Below are 21696 nucleotides of genomic sequence, written 5' to 3' on the forward strand. Positions count from 1 at the left end.
GTTACTCAGGTCTCTCTCCAGCCTTAAGCAAAACTGAAGAGCCTGAGCACGTTTTTGATTTCGAGTTATTATTTCAATCAAATCCGTCAACTGAACACACGTTTACAACTCTGCTCTTGTGAGGTTCCCATTGCATTCAGCAATGTTCATTTCTAGCTTCCCAGTTGAGGTTTTTTTTTCTGCTTTAGAGGTTATAATGCTCCTTTCTTCTGATGCCAACTGATTAATGGTTTAGCTGGGAAGTAGTCAGGATCTGGTGTAGGGGCGGACCTCGTGGAGCTCCAGTAACGAGGCAGTCCACCAATGAGGCCTCACTCACCTCTTGGACTTTTTGGAGTAGTGCTACTATGTTAGTCCTCAGCTTCTGGAGTTTCTCCTTTGTTTCCGTGAGCGCCTGATCCTGGACGTGAATCTTTTCTTCACAAGCTTTGACTTGGGCATTAGCTCGAGTCTGGTATGAGTTGCATAAGTTCTGCAGGCCCATCTCGTACTGTTTGAAGTATTCTTTCTGTGGAGAGGAACACACAGGGGAGATGACTCTAGAGCTACGAAAAAAGCACACCATCTCTGCAATTTGTCCTTGGCAACGGGGAAGGATTTACAAACTTCCCACCTTACGCATCACTCCCAGAGCCCTGACTAACGCTGCGTGATTCTGTGTAACAAATAGCTCAAAGTAACATTTCTTATGAACCAAATTATTCTGCCCCTCTTATTTTGTAGGACAGGCAGCAACTAGTTTGAACTTGAGATTACTTTGAGATGGCAGAATTGTCATCAGGGCAATTATCTTCCCCAACTCACTGGAAGCTGAGTTGGGGAGGATAATGAAAAAGACAAGTAAGTGGGTTCTAGAACGAATTAATCCAGAACTCTCACTAGAAGTGAAAATGCTGAAACTGAGGCTACCATACTTTGGACATAAAATAAGAAGAAATGACTCGTTAGAAAAGACTTTAATGCTAGGAAAAGCTGAAGGTAGAAGGAAAGGAGGAAGACCAAACAAGAGATGGATTGACGTCATAAAGGAAGATACGGACATGAAGTTACAAGATCTGAATGGGGTGGATTACAGATTCATAGGGTCGCCGTAAATCGAAGTTGACTTGGAGGCACATTACTACTCTGCTGACGTTAAATGAGATTTTTGCTACTGGTTTGGATGGAAGTACGAGGCACTGAGCAAAACGGCCTGCTGCCCTCTGCTGGCTCAAAGGAGCCTGGAAAAGGCAGATCCCATTGGGTCTCATCCAGCTCCACAATTCTATGGGACATCTCTAAACTGCAAAGTTTCATGGCTTCTTCCAGAGAATCCTGGGAATTGTAGTTTGGTGAAGGTGCCAGGAATTCTCTTAGAGACCCCCACTTGCTGCTATCCTCACCCCCTGTACAAAAACTACAATTTCCTGGAAGATGGAATGACTGTTACACCACTCTGGAATTTAGTTATAGCCTGGTTCAGCTATTGAACTACTAACTACTGAAATGATTTTGTGTGTCTTATATCTTAGCACAAAATATAGTTGCAAACCCTCCTCTCTCTCTCTCCCATATCATGTTCAAATTAGAACTCAAGTGCTCAGCTCCTAATTTAGGCATTCCATGGACTTTAAAAAGGATGCTGATGCTGATGGTTACCATGGCCACTGATTCCTAAATTCATCCTACTAAATTCAATGCAACACACTACCTTAAAGGGGTGGCAAGCTTAATCTCATAAAACTGAGAGCTGCTCTAGTATAGAGGAGCTCAGCATGCAACCAGGGGAATCATCAGTTCAAATCTGGCCTCAGCCATGAATTTACAAGTTGGAGCACAGGACTTACCAGAGGGAAAGCCCCCAGCTCTTCCGAACTCATGGAACTCAAGTCCTTTTTGGAGATAGGAAAATTTGGGGGCAAGAAATACCGCAAACAATTCCTATACAAACAAACAAACAATAGGTTAAGTGCAAGGCTGTGTGTGTGATGCAATTTGCACAGAAAAAGCTCAGAATATATTGAGTGCAGTATTCATTTTCTGAAAAGTCTCTGTACTCTCTCCTCCACTTTTTATTAAAAGAGCAAGTTTCCAGCTCTCATGGTGATGAAGATATGCTTCCAAAAGTATGCAGGCAATGTCTGGTGAAACTTCAGATAGGTAAGAGGGGCTTCAATGTCTTGCACAGCTCCTTGCTCCTCCTCATGACCAACAAAGCCTGAATAAATTATGCAAAGTCGCCAGACTTGAATCAATTAATACACTGACGTTGCTCAGGCTTGAAATATTAACCCCTTTGTTCACTTTCTGTTTCCACAAAAGGCAACCAACAGTTGATTTTAAAAACATACAAGAACATGAAATTGGTAACACGGTACAAAAGCCGAAGCAGATACCCAAAGGCCAAGTTAAGTCTACGACTACAAGCTGCCAGAAGACGCAGCAAAGAAGCTTACCGGAGCGACTGGGTTAACAGGTCTACCGTCTCATGGCTGCTGCTGGAGGCGGTGGTGTCCGGCTCAGTTCGGACACACTCAGAGGTAGAGGGTTCGGCTGGAACAGCTTCCTGCTGTTGCTCCTGCGTGTCTGGACTTTGGTGTTCTGGAGAGGGAGGCTTCATCAGCCGCACGTCCTCGCTGCCTCTCTCTACCCTGAAGGGAGCAACAGGCACAGTTGTCACAGTTGTCTTTGTCATCCTAAAGAGACCCTAATAAAAGCCTCTGCCAGCTCCCCCAGCCCAAGTGATACAGAAGACCATGTTGGATACCAAAGACGCTGAATGAGGGAGGAAGCAGCAGCTAGGCACCTCTCCATCGTGCTTGAGTCCAGCTCCAGCTGAGAGCCCCCTCCCTCCTGCTACCAATGGTCTCTGCAGAGGCCACCAGTGAGGGAGGAAGCAGCAGCCAGGCACCTCTCCACCGTGCCTGGGTCCAGCTCCAGCTGAGAGCCCCCTCCCTCCTGCTACCAACTGTCTCTGCAGAGGCCACCAGTGAGGGAGGAAGCAGCAGCCAGGCACCTCTCCATCGTGCCTGGGTCCAGCTCCAGCTGAGAGCCCCCTCCCTCCTGCTACCAACTGTCTCTGCAGAGGCCACCAGTGAGGGAGGAAGCAGCAGCCAGGCACCTCTCCATCGTGCCTGGGTCCAGCTCCAGCTGAGAGCCCCCTCCCTCCTGCTGCCAACTGTCAACTGTAACTGCTGAACTTTGCAACTAAGATTGTAGTGCCTGAATTTGCTTTCCTTTCCCCCCTCCTCCTCCCTCCTGATCCCCTTTCCTTTTGTGTCATGTCTTTTAGATTGTAAGCCTATGGGCAGGGACTGTCAAGAAATACTTTTGTAAGCCGCCGTGAGAGCCTTTTTTGGCTGAATGGTGGCATAAAAATGCTAAAATAAATTTAAAAATGCTTAAATAAATGATGCCAAAGAACATGCAAAGCGGATGCAAAGCGATCTCCTTCATCAGATCAACTTCTGTAGATGTACAAGCATTCAAAATTCCAGACACCTTCTTTCACTGGTCAAAATGGAAAGGCTGGTAGATCGCATTATGGAGCAAGGCTACTTATTCCCAGGATTGGATGAATACCATGGTTTTGCAGAAGAGCTGCAGAATGCAGCACTATGGGCAGGATTCAGCCTCTTATGGATCTCAGCTTGCTTGTTTATTTAAAAAAGGAAGCTTCTATGATGGAATTCTGGTGAAATCTCAGAAGCTAGAGGGGTGGCTGAAGATTTCCAGTGGCCAGGAATTGGGAGCCCTGCCTAGCACATGCACAGCAGATTATGGAAAGTAAGAGAAATGACACAACTGCGCATGATGTGCAGATTTGTTTAAAAAAGCAGTAGTTGTGCCTACTTTGTGATCTCTCTCGCTCTCTCCACACACTAGCAAAAGGACCCAGCTTTGCATGAGTTGGAACTACCTTGATAGTTCCAACAGAGAAACGTTCAAGTTGAGTGAAGGCATGGCCTGCTGGCACCCCTAGGCACGGTCCCTGCCATGGTCCACCCCACAGCCCCCTGAGGGAGGAGACTGTTCACTTAGATGGAGATGCCCCACAACAGAGGGGAGGGGGCAGACCTGTAACTCATCCTACTAATCTTTCCTGGCTTCAAACTGTGCTTTTTCTTTCTATCATAATTTAACACTTTCCCCCCAATATTTGGGTCTTTTTTAAATGTCTCAAAAACGTGCATGTTGTATGGTTAAAATCTGCTCACTGCCGTACCGAACTAAGATGCAAAGTTTGGTTGAAACTGATCAAGCGGTATTGAAGCCGCATATCTGCAACATTTTTTATTTGCCGCCTTTTTTGGTTCAAGATGGCAGTCAAAATTTTCACTACGCCTAAAACCATCCCAGACAGAGGTAGAACAAATCCTAAAAGTTCATAACAAATTAGATCAACAAGTGCTATTTTAGCACAAGTTTTTGTACTACAACATCAAACACACTGCTTTTCTTCCGGGGCAACTTCTTTATGTACTACAGAGGACTTTTTGATGGCTATCTATCTCAAGGTAAGGCAGAAGGAAGGTTCACCCATCCTCAGAGGATGCAAATCCTCCCTCAATAACTCTACTCAAATATTACTAATATTTCTATTGCTCTTTGGACACTCCAAAATGCTTCGAATGCGTTATATTAGCAATCCTAACACTCAGCCAAGTAAGAATGGTTAATATTATTATCCTCCATTTGCAGATGGGGAAGGGGAAGGGGTTGAGGCAGAAAGATACTGGCTTGCTTAGTTCACAGCCAAGACCTGAAGACGAAATGTCCCAGATCACAATCTGAAGCCCAACCCTTGTAAGAAAGTTCAATGGGGATTGACATCCAAGTCAGTGTACTTGCGGGTCAGAGTTACCCACTATGCTACAGCTGCTACTACGTAGAAGAGCATCCCTGGAAATGTTTCCCCACCCCCACCCCCCAAGGACAGAAACCTGAGCAGAGCCCTGCTGGGTCACACTAAGGGCCCACCTAGGGTAGTTTCCGGTTTTGTGAGAGCATCCTGCCAGATGAATACAGAGCAGACTCATAGAATCATAGAGTAGCAGAGTTGGAAGGGGCCTACGAGGCCATCGAGTCCAACCCCCTGGTCAACGCAGGAATCCACCCTAAAGCATCCCTGACAAATGCTTGTCCAGCTGCCTCTTGAAGGCCTCTAGTGTGGGAGAGCCCACAACCTCCCTAGGTAACTGATTCCATTGTCGCACTGCTCTAACAGTCAGGAAGTTTTTCCTGATGTCCAGCTGGAATCTGGCTTCCTTTAACTTGAGCCCATTATTCCGTGTCCTGCACTCTGGGAGGATCGAGAAGAGATCCTGGCCCTCCTCTGTGTGACAACCTTTTAAGTATTTGAAGAGTGCTATCATGTCTCCCCTCAATCTTCTCTTCTCCAGGCTAAACATGCCCAGTTCTTTCAGTCTCTCTTCATAGGGCTTTGTTTCCAGACCCTTGATCATCCTGGTTGCCCTCCTCTGAACACGCTCCAGCTTGTCTGCGTCCTTCTTGAATTGTGGAGCCCAGAACTGGACGCAATACTCTAGATGAGGCCTAACCAGGGCCGAATAGAGAGGAACCAGTACCTCACGTGATTTGGAAGCTATACTTCTATTAATGCAGCCCAAAATAGCATTTGCCTTTCTTGCAGCCATATCGCACTGTTGGCTCATATTCAGCTTGCGACCTACAACAATTCCAAGATCCTTCTCGTTTGTAGTATTGCTGAGCCAAGTATCCCCCATCTTGTAACTGTGCATTTGGTTTCTATTTCCTAAATGTAGAACTTGGCATTTATCCCTATTAAATGTCATCCTGTTGTTTTCAGCCCAGCACTCCAGCCTATCAAGATCACTTTGAAGTTTGTTTCTGTCTTCCAGGGTATTAGCTATCCCACCCAATTTTGTGTCATCTGCAAATTTGATCAGCGTTCCCTGCACCTCCTCGTCCAAATCATTAATAAAAATGTTGAAGAGCACTGGGCCCAGGACTGAGTCCTGCGGCACCCCACTCGTTGCCTCCCCCCAGTTTGAGAAGGTTCCATCGACAAGTACTCTTTGAGTCCGATTCTGTAGCCAACTGTGAATCCACCTAATAGTTGTTCCATCTAGCCCACTTTTAGCTAGTTTGTGAATCAGAATGTCATGTGGTACTTTGTCAAAAGCTTTGCTGAAGTCAAGATATATGACATCCACAGCATTCCCACAGTCCACAAGGGAGGTTATCCTATCAAAAAATGAGATCAAATTAGTCTGACAGGATTTGTTCTTGACAAATCCATGTTGGCTTCTAGTGATCACCGCATTGATTTCAAAGTGTTTACAAATTGACTTCTTTATAATCTGCTCCAGAATTTTCCCAGGGATGGATGTCAGACTGACTGGTCTGTAGTTCCCAGGTTCCTCCTTTTTGCCCTTTTTGAAGATAGGGACAATGTTAGCCCTCCTCCAGTCGTCCGGAACCTCACCCGTCTTCCATGATTTTGCAAAGATAATAAACAAAGGTTCTGAGAGTTCTTCTGCTAGATCCTTCATTACTCTAGGATGCAGTTCATCGGGCCCTGGAGATTTGAACTCATTCAAGGAAATTAGGTGTTCTTTGATCATTTGTTTATCAATCTCAAACTGCAATCCTGCCCCCTCAACTTCTGCTTCACTTTTTCCAGGGGGGTCATAGACCCGCTTTTGGGAGAAGACTGAGGCAAAGTAGGAATTGAGCACTTCAGCCTTTTCTTTGTCATCTGTTATCAATTTGTCATTCTCATTAAGCAGTTGAACCACCATTTCTTTCCTCTGTCTTTTACTACTCACGTATCTGAAGAAACCCTTTTTATTGCTTTTAGCATCCCTCGCTAATCTCAGCTCATTCTGAGCTTTAGCCTTCCTCACGCCATTTCGGCACTTCTGCACCACTTGTCTGTACTCTTCTTTTGTAGCCTGGCCTTCCTTCCACTTCCTATATGTATCCCTTTTTGTTTTCAGGTCATCTCTAAGCTTTTTGTGGAGCAACATTGGTTTCCTCTGTTGTCTTCTATCTTTTCTCCTTGTTGGAATTGTTTGTAACTGTGCCTTTAAAATTTCCTTTTTTAAATACTCCCACCCATCCTGCACTCCTTTTCTCATTAGGCTCATTTGACTTGGGACCTTACTTATCATAGTTCTGAGTTTATTAAAATCAGCTTTCCTAAAATCCAGAGTACGTGTATGGCTACACTCAACTTTTGTCTCCTTCATAATCAAGACCCAAGTATGATGTGGTCACTTTCCCCCAGAGTCCCCGTAACTGCCACTTTATCCACTAAGTCATCCCTATTGGTCAATATCAAGTCAAGGACTGCCGATCCTCTAGTTCCTTCCTCAACTTTCTGTAGGAGAAAGTTATCACCCACACATGTCAGGAATTTCTTGGAAGGGCCACTTTTGGCAGTATTGGTCTCCCAACAGATATCAGGGAAATTGAAGTCCCCCACCACTACTACATCACACTTCCTTGAAACACTGGCAATTTGTTTCTCAAAAGTTTCATCCTCATCTTCTCCTTGATTGGGTGGTCGGTAGTAGACTCCGATTATCATGTTCTTTTTATTCCTTGCCCCATTTATTTTAATTCAGATGCTCTCGATGGGGCTCCCAGTCTGATCCGCCTGTATTTCTGTGCAGGGATAGGTATTTTTAACATATAGTGCAACTCCACCTCCCTTTCTATTTATTCTGTTCTTTTTGAACAAGTTATATCCTTCAATTGCTATATTCCAGTCATGGGAGTCATCCCACCAAGTTTCAGTTATACCTATCAAGTCGTATTTGCCTTCATGTAATAAGAGTTCAAGTTCGTTCTGTTTGTTTCCCATGCTCTGGGCATTAGTATATAGACATCGAAGACCATGTGTTTTATAGTCTGGCTTTGTTCCTACATTGTTGCGGACACTATTTTGGGGCACTATTGGAGCTGTTCTCTGTACTGTGGTGACTTGGCCGTCATCCATTGTTGCCTCGAGGTTTACGTCTCCCGCCCCCGTAAGATTCAGTTTAAAGCCCTCCTGATCAAGTTCTTCATGCTGTGGCCGAACACATTCTTTCCAGCCCTTGTGAGGTGCAACCCATCCCTTGCCAGCAGTCCATGTTCCAAGTAGCGTAGCCCGTGGTCCCAGAATCCAAAATTCTCACGTCGGCACCACCTTCATAGCCAGTCGTTCATCCGGAGTATTTTTCTTTCCCTTTCTAATCCTCTTCCAAGAACCGGGAGGATGGATGAGAAAACTACCTGGGCCTCAAAGTTCTTCAGTTTTCTTCCCAGAGCTTCATAGTCTGAAATGATTTCTTCATAGCTCTGCTTGGCGACATCATTTGTTCCCACATGGATGAGAAGAAAGGGGTATGTGTCCGTGGGCTTTATGAGTTTCGGTAACCCTTCAGTCACATCTCTAATCTGTGCTCCAGGGAGACAGCACACCTGGCGAGTCCATGGGTCTTCACGACATACTTGGGTTTCAATCCCACGCAGCAAGGAGTCTCCCACAATGACTACTCTTTTGTTGCACGGTGTCTGCTGTACTTCTTCCTCTGCAAACTGTCCTTCAGACCCATCCTCCAGAAGCTGAAAGCGGGTGCTTAACTCTAATGGTTCCACTGGTGCAGAATGCCTTCTAGTTCTTCTGCTCCTAACTGTCACTCTTTTCCAGAGAGTTTCCTCTTCATTGACTTTCCTCCCCTCAGCATACACCACTTCTGCTTCAGCTGGCTGTTGCTCTTCAATCTCGTGTGCTTCTTGTTGCTGTTGCAGTTCCACCATTCGGTCTAAGAACTCCTCGACTTCTCTTATTCCTTGGAGGGTGGACACTCGCCGCTCAAGTCCTCTCACTTTTTCTTCCAAAAGTGCCACCAGCTTGCACTTGTTGCAGGAATACGCCATGTTGAGCTCAGGCAGAAACACGAACATTGCACACCCTTTGCAGGTCACCACCTCTAGGGCCTCCTTTCCATCCATACTGTCTATTTCTGCTTTGTTTTTTCCTTTCTGTTTGCAGTGGAATTGCCTTTACTTTGTCCTGTCCTCTCTGAAGGTACACAACTATATGAGTATGTCTTAAGGGAAAATAAGATTTTTTGGTTGTTGTTTTTTTTTGGTTTTGTGGGTGGGTGGGTTTCTCTTTATGTTTCTCTTTGTTTCCCCCCCTTTTTTTCTTAGAGGCCTCCCCCTTGGCCTCCCCTGCCGAACTCCCCGTCAAACTCCTGTTTGCTCTTCCTGTTAGCTCACTCTCTGTTCGCTTGCTCACTGGGAACTGGCTTACTTTTGTAGATTCTACTTGATCTGGCCCAGCTGCTCTTCCCTGCTTCTGCTCAGCTCCAAGTCAGGAAATAGACTGAGATCACTGGGAGGCCAACAACTATCAACAGCAATCAGGCCACTGATTGCTGAGTACAAAGTACAATCAGCAATCAGGCCACACACCCTTCAGGCCCTGCAGCAACTCTCCACACCGACCCTCTTCACTCAGCACTCAGGAGCACATGGCAAGCACACGGCCTCCTGGATTTCCTTGAGGCTTCTCTTGTTCCCCTTTCCTTGGTCTCCTCTTCCCCTACACTCCCCCTGTCAAACTCCTGTTTGCTCTTCCTGTTAGCTCGCTCTCTATTTGCTCGCTCACTGGGAACTGGCTTACTTTTGTAGCTTCTACTTGAGCTGGGCCAGCTGCTCTTCCCTGCTTCTGCTCAGCTCCAAGTCAGGAAACAGACTCCAGGCGATACGTCACCATGGGAAGAGGAGTGAGACAGAGGACGTGTCAGGAAAGGGTTTTTTTGATCACCTAGGCCGCAAGGTGATCTTTCCATATTCCCGTCAATCTCTGCACCTCCAGTTCCCTAGCAACAGCACTGACTGCACAAGACCCCCACCCCACGACTGCACAAACAAACAAACCAGCCCCAAAGCAAGGGAAGCTTGCAAAAATTACCAGCGATCTCTTGGGGTAACATCCGTCGGGACGTAATCAAACTTCACCTTCCAGCGGACAGCTTGCTTGCCCACCTCAACAGCCGTAATACGGCCTGTGAACCACTCCTTGTTCACTCTTACTTCCACATGTTGGCCTTTATCTGAGAGGAACAGAAAGGCAAATGCTGAATGGCTCCCAGTATTGGGGAAAAGGTGGGATACAAATAAGAATAAGAATGGCTCCAGGAAATATTTAAAATATAAGAATATGGTTTTCAGCGTCAGGTCAATGTTTAAGAATTGTACAATATGGGTTATGCATAATAGTTTATTATACTATTGCCAGCCCAGGACATTTAAAACTGTAAAAATTTAAAACTGTAAAAAGTTTTGAAATTCAAAGGTTTTACAATGCAGGCTTTGCAAGAATTTTAGTGTGATAATGACTGTGGTTCATGTTTAATGCTCTAGTAAAAATTATTTGCTGCACTTTGTGAGAATGTTTTAAAAATGTTTTATTTATTTTTAAAAAAAATCTTATAAAACTATGAATCAAATTACTATATATATATATATATATATATACACGTGTGTGTGTGTGTGTGTGTGTAAAAAACGTCTAAATTTGATTGTTTAGGCAATAAACTGCTATTGAAATGTTAAGAATACCATAGGTGTTGTATCTCATGTGAGTTTGGTTTTGTAAATAAGTTTTAAAACCGTGTTAATCTGATTGATTGTAGCTCCTGAAGAAGGATTATTTTTAATCTGAAACGTTGAGCATTCTGGACACAGACAAGATTTATTAAAGATTTTAATAACTTTTATCGGCACCAGAGCTAGTCTCTCAATCCGCACCTGCACAGTGGTGCCTCCTTACCCTGCCAACTACACACTCACAAAACGGCTGCCATGGGGATTTGCCAGTCACAAAACAATGAGCACAGACGAACTGAAAAGTACCCACCACAAATCCATAGAGAGAGAACCTGACTCAAAATGCTGGAAAAGATATCTATCTATCTATCTATCTATCAATCAAGCTGAACTTATATGTGTGGGTTTGTACGTCTAGAAATGTTTACCCACTTTGAGATGAGCTACAAACTTGAAATTTGGAATGCTGATAGATCCCCCCCCCCCACAAAAAACAACCCAATTTTTGTGGTTTAACTATTTTTTTTAACAATTTAAACAAATCTTATGCTGACGCCTACAACTCCCAGCAACTGTCAGGAAGCACCTCTCAGAGGATGTGGGCACCTGCGGAACCCCAAAGGCATGCTGGGAGGTGTAGGCATTTCAGAGATCTCGGGGGGAACCGCATGCGGCCGTGTGGGGATCACAGGAGAACTCTGAAATAGCTACACATCCCAGCATGCCTTTCCTGGAGCTGCCTGCGTCCACTGAGCACCTCTTTCCTCCACTCCTTGTTGATGCTATTCCTCAAGAGAGCGGTGAGGAGCAGCACTAGCAACAAACAGAGGGAAACGGATTAATAGTACTCGGGGACCCAAGCAACACTGGGAATATATGCTAGTTTATAATAAAGCCCAATGTATTTCAGTCCTGATATTTTTAGAGGCTTTCTTCAGGGGTGACTTTAAAATTGCCTTCAGAGAACTCTGAAAGAAATGGCAGTTATTGAAGAGACATATCTTTCAGAACTCTCTGAAAGCAATTTTAAAGCTGCCCCTGAAAAAGGTCCCTAAAAAAATAACACGTTGGGATTTATTATAAATAAATTTATCCGTCAGTGCATCTTGACTCATGTTCTTTCTCTATGGCTCAGTCACGAAACACTCATTTCCCAGAAGGCAACTAGTGAGACTAAAAGAAAAATAACTTAACAAAAAAACAGGCAGAGATGGGGGTCTGAGCTCCAAAATACAAAAATTCTTTCTTTTGAACCCCAAAAGAGAGGGTACTGGAGGGCAGCAGTTTGCTTTGCGGCATGCGAGTCTCACAGGTTAGAAATCATAATTTCAGAAAATCTTAAGCCAATCAGGAGCTGGCAAAGGCTGGTGTCAAGGGAGGTGCCTGCGGGTCCCGTGGGCGCCACGCTGGAGATCCCGGTGTCAAGATCTGGCAAGCGCCTTTGAAGTGGGACAAGTCACAGGAATAAACTTGAGAGGGAAGTATAACTGTTTCATTATAAGAATGAAGTTAAATCATGTACTCTGTGTTTAATCCAGATCTGCATTCAGTGCACATTACATCCTTTAATGTGCTTTTGTACCAGACTGAGATACAGCTTTGGTCCTACACTCTTCAATCTTATATGTCAGTGCAAGAGTGAGTCGCAATGCAGTTGTGGCTGCATTCAGAGATTACTTCCTGAATAGATGTAGAACAGCCTGTCCCGGTCTTGTTGTCAGTATGGTGTCCGAATCTATGGACTGCTGCTTTGCTCTCTCTTAAAAAAGCTAGTAGGATGCAGAGATCAAACTATTTACCTCTTACCTTTCTGTGCTCTTTTAAGTTCTGCTAATTCCTCTTCCCCTGCGCTGTCGGTGAGCTGAAAGCCGAGAGTTCAAATAAATTAAGAAAGCAAGAATCTGCATCAAACACTTTATTAACTATTTATTCCGTGATATAGAAATATAATAAATAAATAGAAGTCCAGAGTACAATGAAAAGGTAATTTTGAGTTGAATTCAAAAGCCATTTCTGGATGTTTTCAGTTGCATTCAACCTTTTAGGCTGAGAAGAATACACAAAGGTGCTGGTTTTGGAGCAAAATATTATTTCTTTAATATAATAGCCCTGAAGACATTTACCATCCGGAAGAAAAAACCAGGGTCTTTTTGCATGGCTGCAAATAATACTTATCTGTTTTATTTCAATTTCATAGTAATGTGCAATCAATGAGTTACTTGCATAATGGCATAATTTTTTGTCCAGTCAAATGCCTCACCCTAACCGATGCTGTGTCTTCATGTTAAAATCATAACCTGGCATTCGAATGAGAGGCATTATATCCACAAAGATCAGATGTGCTTCCTGCCCAAAATTGGAAGAGTGCTGAATGGGCTCAAGTTACAGGGAGCCAGATTCCGGCTGGACATCAGGAAAAACTTCCTGACAGTTAGAGCAGTACGACAATGGAACCAATGACCTACGGAGGTTGTGAGCTCTCCCACACTAGAGGCTTTCAAGATGCAGCTGGACAGCCACCTGTCAGGTATGCTTGAAGGTGGATTCCTGCATTGAGCAGGGGTTTGGACTCGATGGCCTTATAGACCATTATAGACCCCTTCCAACTCTATTATTCTATGATTCTATGACTATATATATTTGCAAAACTGAAAAGATACAAGCACTCAGTGTTTCTTTAGAGCTCAAAATGTCTTTTGAGTGCTTGGAGTGGTCCTCTGTAAAATCAGTGATATCTAGAATGTATGTGGGGCAGAGTTTTCTGCATACAAATGAATAACTTTACACCACGCCAAGAGCTGAGATCAGAGCAAATAGATTGGGTTCACTCCCTATTATTATTATTATTATTATTATTATTATTATTATTATTGCCTCTGGCAATTTCAATAACAGCAAAATTACTGGCATTGCTATCAATAATGAAGAGCACAAAATATATCTGTTTGCAGATTACATGGTAACTGTCACCAGTATTCCTGAAATGTCACTTCAAGAAATTCAAAGAGAAATAAGCAGCTATGGTAAAGTTTCAGGGTTGTTAACTATGAGAAATCAGAAATCTTGGGTATAAATAAATATGGATAGCTAAACACAAAATCATCTTAGCAAGGTATCTAAATCTGCATGGGTCACTGGTGCATGGAAATATTTAGGCATCAGTATCACAGAACGCCATACAGATTTGGTTGAAAATAGTTCTGAAGCAAACTGAACATGAAATACATCTATGGGAATGTACCTTTCTTGGTTTGGGAGGATTGCTGTTGTCAAAATGACTGTACTCCAAAACATAACTCCATTTCAGAGCAATTTCAGAGAAAAATAGGTTAAAAAAGTGGGGGGGAAATGAGTCAAAAGGCAAGGAAGGAACTGAGCAACAGGGTATCGCGTATACAACTAAGATCACTCATCACAAGATCTCTGCATCTCCTGGGCAGTGAGAAAGCAGGCTTTGCTCAGTTTAACTGGTAAATAAATCCAGTTGGTCTAACCACTGATTTTGAAACTGACCATCAGAATTGTCTGTCTGCATTTGCTCCCCCAAACATAGGTATCCGGAGCTTGACAAACGCGCCAGAGGAAATGGACCAGTGACAAAAAACAGCAATAGTAACTTCCAGTAGTTCTGAATAGAAAACCCGACTTGCAAAACTGCTCACTCACTTCTACCACGACCTCACTGGAATCCTTCTTCTCTTCTTTTACTGTCACATTCTTGCTCTGCTTCTTTTTGTCTTTTCTCTGCCTGATCTCCTCCTCCAATTCATCCTCTATTGCGCTAACACTTCTCTTCCGGGAATTGGAAGCCTGAAAAGACGGAGATGACATCAAACACAAGAGAATATTACTCAATGGCCAGGGTGGACTTTCTTTTCTTTTTGTCATTTCCAAAAGGCAAGTTTTCAGAAATGTCAGTACACAGCAGCTGTTGGAGAAGAATAAGACCAGACGGAATAAAGGAAGATGCATTTATTTTTTAAAAATGTCCATGTAAAATATCATTAGGACCTAAAAACACCTAAAATGTTACGGTGTTTAAATGTTTTGGTGGTGGCCGCCTATAACAAACCATAAATGCAGGTTGCTTACCTGTAACTGTAGTTCTTTGAGTGGTCATCTGTGCATCACACATATGGGCTCTGCGCCTGCGTGGAGCTCGTTTCGGAAACTTCTATAGCTGAGGCAAACGGTTTTGGCGAGAACCCCTCCCCCACCATCAGCTGACTCTGGGTCCCCGCCCTTCTCCTCAGTTCCTTGAGACCGAATTGCTGGCCTCTTAACCAGGAGAGAAACCACTTGGTATCAACACCAAAGTGGGGATGGTGGGTGGGTTGTGTGAATGCACAGATGACCACTCGAAGAACTACGGTTACAGGTAAGCAACCTGCATTTCTTTTTCGTGGTCTCTGTGCATCACACATATGGGCAATTAACAAGCTTACTCTCTGGTGGAGGGTAGGTGCAGATCAATGTGCCATCTCAAGATGGAAGACAGAATTGCTTGCCTGAAATTGCAGTTTGTCGTGGTATAAACATTAAGACAGTAGTGTGTAATGAAGGTAGAGGGCTTACACCCAGTAGCCGCTCTGCATAAGTCCAGGATCGACAGTCACTTGCCTCAGGCGAGTACCAGAAGGCGTGTTACAAGGCAATTGAGTTGTAAGCCCTCCAACTCGTAGGGTAGTTTAATAGCATTCACAATCTACACCACAAAAGTTTGTGACGATAGTGATTGTCCTCATTTAATGACAACGTAACAGGAAAATGGTATTTTGGTCTTACATAATTTGTCTGATGCAGCCTTGCAAAAACAAGAGCTTGCCTTACATCAGGTCAGTGTAATGAGACTTCCACTTGAGTAGAAGGAAACTGGCAGAAGGTAGTAATTGAAAAAGAACCTTCCAAAAATGTAACCTGAAATCCAAAGTTGCCATTGGCTCAGATGGATTTGCTGTCCAGAGAGTGTAGCAAGACAGATAAACTGCATGCTGGAATGAAACTTAGGCTCAGATAAAGCATCCAGTACAGACGTATTGACAACTATTTCAGCCCTAGCATATGTGTAAAGGTAAGTAGTACATCCTTCAGGGAGGCTGAATGAGGATGGAAGTTTTGAAGATCTGAGTATTTAGAAAAAACATTCCATTTCATGGTAGAGGATTTTTCTGTTGCCAGCTTACAGGCTGGGTGGAATATGGAATCGACCTCATGTCAAAATTAGTCATGGTATCAAGATTCTTCATGCGATGAGTCTGAGCATGAGTATGAGCATTTGTAGATCAGGCTGTAAAGGAAAAAAGGCTCAGTACTGATAGGAGTCGGAGGACCCTACTCTGTGATATCTTCAGAAGTAGAGTGAGCCATGCTTGTCTCAGCCACCGAGGGATGACTATGATGTAGTCTGTGTGGACCAGATGATTTTTATTTTTATTTTATTTATTTATTTTTATTTTAAAAAATATATCATTTATTTATTTATTTATACCTTTACTCTTGAAATGAGAGGAAAAATGAGAGGAACAGGTAATAGATTCCACTCAATCTGGAATGCATCTCCTAGGGATATTATTATTATTATTATTAATTTTTTTTTTTTTTTGGTAATCTCTGCTCTCGAACCAAACAGGCGACCAATCGTATTGTGAGGTGACACCAGAAGTCTATCTCTGGAGTCCCATATTCCTGAGAAAACCCAAGATAGAACCAACAGATTTGACTGCCACCTGTGTAGGACCTTCTGAAGTCTGTTCAATGATTTTGCTTGCCTCGTTCAGCCAAGTGTAGGACCGAAGTGAGATTCCCCTGCTGATGGTCCCATTGGAATCTCCATTGTCATTAGGGTAGATCCAGAAGAGTGGGTTATTCCTTCCTTGTTTATATATGACAACATACTGTGTTGTCTGTAAAAACTCACACTCTGTGGCCCATCAGGTAGGTCCTAAAAGACTGGAATGCCTTTTTTCACCGTGCAATATGGAATTGTTATAGTCGGAGTGAGTCTGGATTGCTCTGTGGTTTCTATGAGGTCCAGAGAGCTCAATAAATTGAGGATTAGTCCCACTGCCTTCGATAGCATCCTCTTCTAAGATGCTACTAGAAGCCAGTTGTCTAAATATAGATAGACTTTCACCCTGTGTAGGCAAATGAACTGCCATATATTTTGCAAATATTCGGTGGGCTGTGCTTAGGTCCAATGGAAGCACCCAAACTGGAACATATCGGTACCTATGATAAACCCAAGGTACCTCTGGTGAGTGTTCTGAATGGCAATATGGAAGTATGCATACTTTTAAGTGTGTGGGGGCAAAACATACTCCCTTCTGAGGAGCAGCATTAAGGACAGTGTGTCATCTGTAATTTGCTGGTTCTGACGCAGGAAATAAGATGAGCGATGGGATTGAACAACCCTTCACCGTCGAATGGCAGGTCCTCAATCTAGCTTACAGAGTGAGACCTGCTAATCATAGGTATGCATGAGAAACGCCAGAGCGCGCACCACTGCTCTCAACTCACAGTTGGTGAGGCAACAGGTCATGTTAAGTTGCTGACGAGAGGACAAGTTGTTATCTGGACATCATAACTAGATAGTGTATAACTCTGGGGCCCATAGCAGATGAATATGTTCTATGGCCTAGTAGGTCCAACCTATATGTTCTGAAAACTCCCCTTGGGAATAACTGAACTAAAATAGAATTGGAACATGGGTGCGTAAAGAAAAACCCCAGTGTCCATTACTGGACCTTATGTAAAGATTCTGCCCTTTCCAATGTCAGAGCCATCAAAGAAGGGGCCTTCCAGGAATTTTTAACTGTCAGAAGCGGTGTTGGAAGAAAAATATCAACATTGTAGTTGGCCTCTCAGTACATACAGTGTGAGATTTATTTACAGAGTTATGTGTCTCAATTCCGAGTCATCCTCAATGATCGGGAAGTGGTATAAGTCCTCCGAAGGAGGTTCTGCCCTGTGTAGGCACTACATCATGAGGTGATGCAGAAGAGAGCAATGTTGAGACCGACTGACAGTCCTCAAAGGATTGAGGGGAATAAGGTCTATTCTTATGCTCCAACTCATCTTCCCCAAGTTGATCTCCTGATGCCCCACAGAATGGGGGTGGAATGGGGAAGAGCTAAGTAATTGTACTGACGCATTGTGGCTGTAACAGCTGAGCCCTGTGTATACCAGTCACAATGACAGTGATCTCGGTTGTACGTATCCCCATCACAATACTAAAGCCAGTATCCATGCTTGTATGGTATTCTCAGGAGACGTGTCCCATTTGACATTGTGTCCCCTCCTCTCACAAGGGAGGGGGGGCAAAAATGATGACATCAGACATCATGGTACTAAAACCATTGAAAGCAAAGCACTCAGAGCATAGAGACTCTGGAGAGAGACCCTGAAATTGGTGGTTAGCCTGCAAGGGATATACTGCCTGATGTGGTGGACAGTTGTCCATTGGCTTTGGAGGGGAGAGAGATCACATCTCACCCTCTGACATTGAAGCTGCATGCGAGATGCCACTCTTGGTATCAAGAGTCTCAGCGTTTGTACCAAAGAAGCTATTAATGTTATTGCCAATCTCGGTATCAAGGGTTCCAGCCTTGGTACCGAAGAAACCAGTTGTTATTGTCATTCTCAGTACCAAAAATTCCAGTCTTGGTACCGAAGAAGCCAGTTATGTTATTGCCAATCTCAGTATTGAGAATTCCAGCGTCTGTACTGAAGATGCTAGTTATGTTATTGCCACTCTTGGTATCGAGGGTTCCAGTCCGTGTACCGAAGAAGCTAGATATATTGTTGCCAGTCTCAGTATTGAGAGTTTCAGTCTCGGTACCGAAGAAGCTAGTTATGTTGTTGCCAGGCTCGGTACTGAGAATTTCAGCCTCTGTACCGAAGAAGCTAGTTATATTATTGCTACCGAGGAGGCCGCCCATGGAGACTCTAACAGTAGTGGTTAGATCTGGCTTCCATACAGTAGCCTCGGCATGAGGCTTTTGTTGTTGTTGTTGTTGTATGTCCCAAAAGCTTAAGTGACCTGGCCTTCCTAGATATCTCTTTTGCTGCAGAAGCAGCTAGAGCGTGTCCAGATTTCTGGAAGATCGGAACGACACACGGATAGAGTCAGGGTCCGAGGATGCTGAGGGGACCTAAGGGGCCTCTGCCACGATTGGCTGCATAAAGTACTTCGGAGAATCCATGGCTTCTAGAGCTTTTCTCTGCAGAAACGCCCCGAGCAATCAGTCCCAGAAGGCTTAAGTGATCCGGCCTTCTAGATGTCTCTTTTGCTGCAGATACAGCTAGAGAGCGTCCAGTATTTGAAGATCGGAATGACCCATGGTTAGAGTCAGGGTCCGAGGACGCTGAGGGGACATAGGTTCAGGAGCCTCCGCCATGAGTGGCTGCATTGATTGCTTTGGAGAATCCATGGCTTCTAGAGCATTTTTCCTCAGAATCGCCATTACGTGTTTAGCCCTCAGAAGGCTTAAGCGACAGGTCTCGATGATGCAAGCCTCTCCCAAACAAATCGAGAGAATATCTGTCCGTTGGGGAAGCTCGCTGACACATCTTCAGAAAAAAAGGCCTTAACAGCCATGCGAGCCCTCCCTGATGCGATCCCAGATCGCTGGAGGGTGAAATAGCAAAAAATACTACAATAATAAATTAAGACTTAACAAAAACTGAAAACAAACTAAAAGAATTAAAAACCTCAGCACTCTAAAGCTTTCTCCTCACGAGAAAGACAGAAGTTCCCAACGAGACATCCTTTCAGCAAGGCAGTCAAAAGAGAACTGAGGAGAAGGGCAGGGACCCAGAGTCAGTTGATGGTGGGGGAGGGGTTCCCGCCAAAACCATTTGCCTCAGCTATAGAAGTTTCCAAAACGAGCTCCACGCAGGCGCAGAGCCCATATGTGTGATGCACAGAGACCACGAAGAAGAACATCTACTTTTCTGCCTAATATCATCAGGATCAGATGTACAGATTGGAGCCACCGGGTGCTGTCATTTATAGCATGAAAAGAAAAGTTCTTTTTGCTGTTTATAAATAGAACAAATAATCTAAAACAATTTCTTGAGCCTTGCACAAACATCGAAACAGTGAGTATTCACAGTAAAAGGAGAAAAAACTCCTCTCCCTTTGCTAATTTAGACCCTGGAACCTCACCTGGGGAGGATTGACGACTGGAGATTTCTTTGGGGGCAGCACCACCTTTAAGTGTTTGGGGCTGGGGGATCTGTGATGGTTCTTGAAGTTCTGAAGAGGCACCGGGGGGGTCCTTCCACTGGCTGCAGGCTTGGACGGAGGCCTTCCCAGGGGAGTTGTGGATCTCCCAGCAGCCTCCACGTGGTGCTGCATCCTGGAAAGACCGGATTCTTCCCTGGACACCAAGCTCTGTGGCCTGGAGGAGCCAATGGCTGGGCGAGGTGAAGCCCCCTTCCTCTGTTGGTTGATGGGCTTGGAAGGAGGTGGAAGGGCTGGGGGTCTACTGGGCGCATTTCTAATCACATCCGGGAGAGGGGGAGACCGCGGCCTCTGTGGCTTGCTCAGCAAGTCTGAATTCTGCAAGGAGGACAAGAACAACGGCATTAGCTCAGATCAGGAAAGCGGACAGCAGGTTTGCGAGGGGCACTGGAGGGGTGGCACTCACCTCTAGCCCACGTCGTGTGGTGACCTCCAGTGGCAGCTTCTTCAGGTCCGCGTGGGAACGTACTGGAGTTGTTTTCTGGGGGCAGAGCAATTGGGAACAGGGTAATCAAATTAAGGACAGTGATTGTTCACCTGAAACCGGTTCTCCTGACCAACACTGGCCTCACACCCCCTCTCCATCCCTGGGATGTTTCAAAAGGCCTCCGCTGACTCAGCAAAACCTCACTGGGGGTTAAACAAAACAACTGCAGACAAAGGGGCTGGTTCACACATGCATGGGGCATCTCTCGCTGAATGGCAGCTGAACGCATGAATGTAGCTCGAAAAGCCCTGCCCTTGGGAGTGATGCGAAAATCCCGTGAAGGCTCATTCACACAAGTCAACGCTTGCTCTTATAGAAGGCTGAGCCAAATGTTCCCCAGGAAGAACGTCCAACTCAAGTTTCAGGGGCATGGGCAGGAATCCTCGACAAATTTGGGATGTGGGGGATGAAATGGGGGGGGGGGGAACTCACCTATGTTGCCATGGCTGCCACCCCCCTCCACCCCCACCCCCCCGGAAGCCCCTGTTAGAGAGACAGTACATTATCATGTAGCTTTACTCCTGGAGGGGTAGAGACTGGGGGAAAAGATTAGCAGTCACTGTCCGGTGGCCATTGATAAGACATTCTGGATGGTAGCAGCAAGTTTTGCCTTCACCATCCCAAGAAGTTATCCTGGAAAATCAACTGAAATGCAATTCCCTCCTCCCATTTCGGCAACCAAAGAATAGGTTGGCAAAGACAGGGGTGTGCGGGGAGAGATTTTGGTTTGGCTCCTTACGCTGCAGTCATCAAGTAATGAACATACACCTGAATTGGCTACAAATGTGAACTAACTCCATGGAAATTCTTATCTGATCATGGGTGGCACATTTATGCTGTTGAGATTGTGAACCCAACTTGAAACTCTAGCTGTGCTTCTTATATGACGGGCTTACTTCCAAATAACTGTTTTTAAGACCCGAGCATGTGCAAGTGAGTTTAGTGTGGATGCTTTTACGCTTTTTATGGTTTTAAATTTTGTATATCAGTTTTATTGTTCAGTGTTTTAACCTTTGTAAACCGCCCAGAGAGCTTTGGCTATGGGGTGGTATGTAAATGTAAATAATAATACTAACCACCACCAGCACCAATATAGACAAGAGGCTCTCTCTCCAGGAGGACGGCCTTCTCTGCTGTGGCACCCCGGCTGTGGAATGAGCTCCCTACAGAGGTTCGCCTGGCACCTACGTTATACTTTTTTCGATGCCAGGTGAAGACCTTTTTATTTTCCCAGTACTTTAACATTTTATCATCTTAGTCTTTTAACTTTCCTGTTTTACACCTGTATTTTCAATCTGTATTTTCAATCTTTGTATTGCTGCTCAGTTTTATTCTGGTTGTACTTTTAGATTATGTTTTCACATTGTGTTTTAAGTTTTATACTTTAAATTGC

At 44.5% G+C, this 21696-nt stretch overlaps 1 protein-coding gene across 3 annotated transcripts in view; it reads right to left on the reverse strand.

The window, feature by feature from the left end:
• Positions 1–21696, reverse strand: part of MORC2 (MORC family CW-type zinc finger 2) — an 84733-nt gene that overhangs the window by 2074 nt on the left and 60963 nt on the right. For all 3 annotated transcript variants that reach the window (XM_063144257.1, XM_063144258.1, XM_063144259.1), the window contains 8 exons: positions 20223–20297; positions 19739–20134; positions 14239–14382; positions 12379–12433; positions 9935–10076; positions 2436–2630; positions 1827–1920; positions 320–508 (listed from right to left, as the gene is read on the reverse strand). In XM_063144257.1, the coding sequence (XP_063000327.1) occupies positions 320–508; positions 1827–1920; positions 2436–2630; positions 9935–10076; positions 12379–12433; positions 14239–14382; positions 19739–20134; positions 20223–20297 (1290 nt within the window). The remainder of the gene's footprint in view (positions 1–319; positions 509–1826; positions 1921–2435; positions 2631–9934; positions 10077–12378; positions 12434–14238; positions 14383–19738; positions 20135–20222; positions 20298–21696) is intronic.

The sequence above is a fragment of the Elgaria multicarinata genome, chromosome 18 (assembly GCF_023053635.1).
Source record: "Elgaria multicarinata webbii isolate HBS135686 ecotype San Diego chromosome 18, rElgMul1.1.pri, whole genome shotgun sequence".
In the NCBI taxonomy this organism is placed as follows: Eukaryota; Metazoa; Chordata; class Lepidosauria; order Squamata; family Anguidae; genus Elgaria; species Elgaria multicarinata.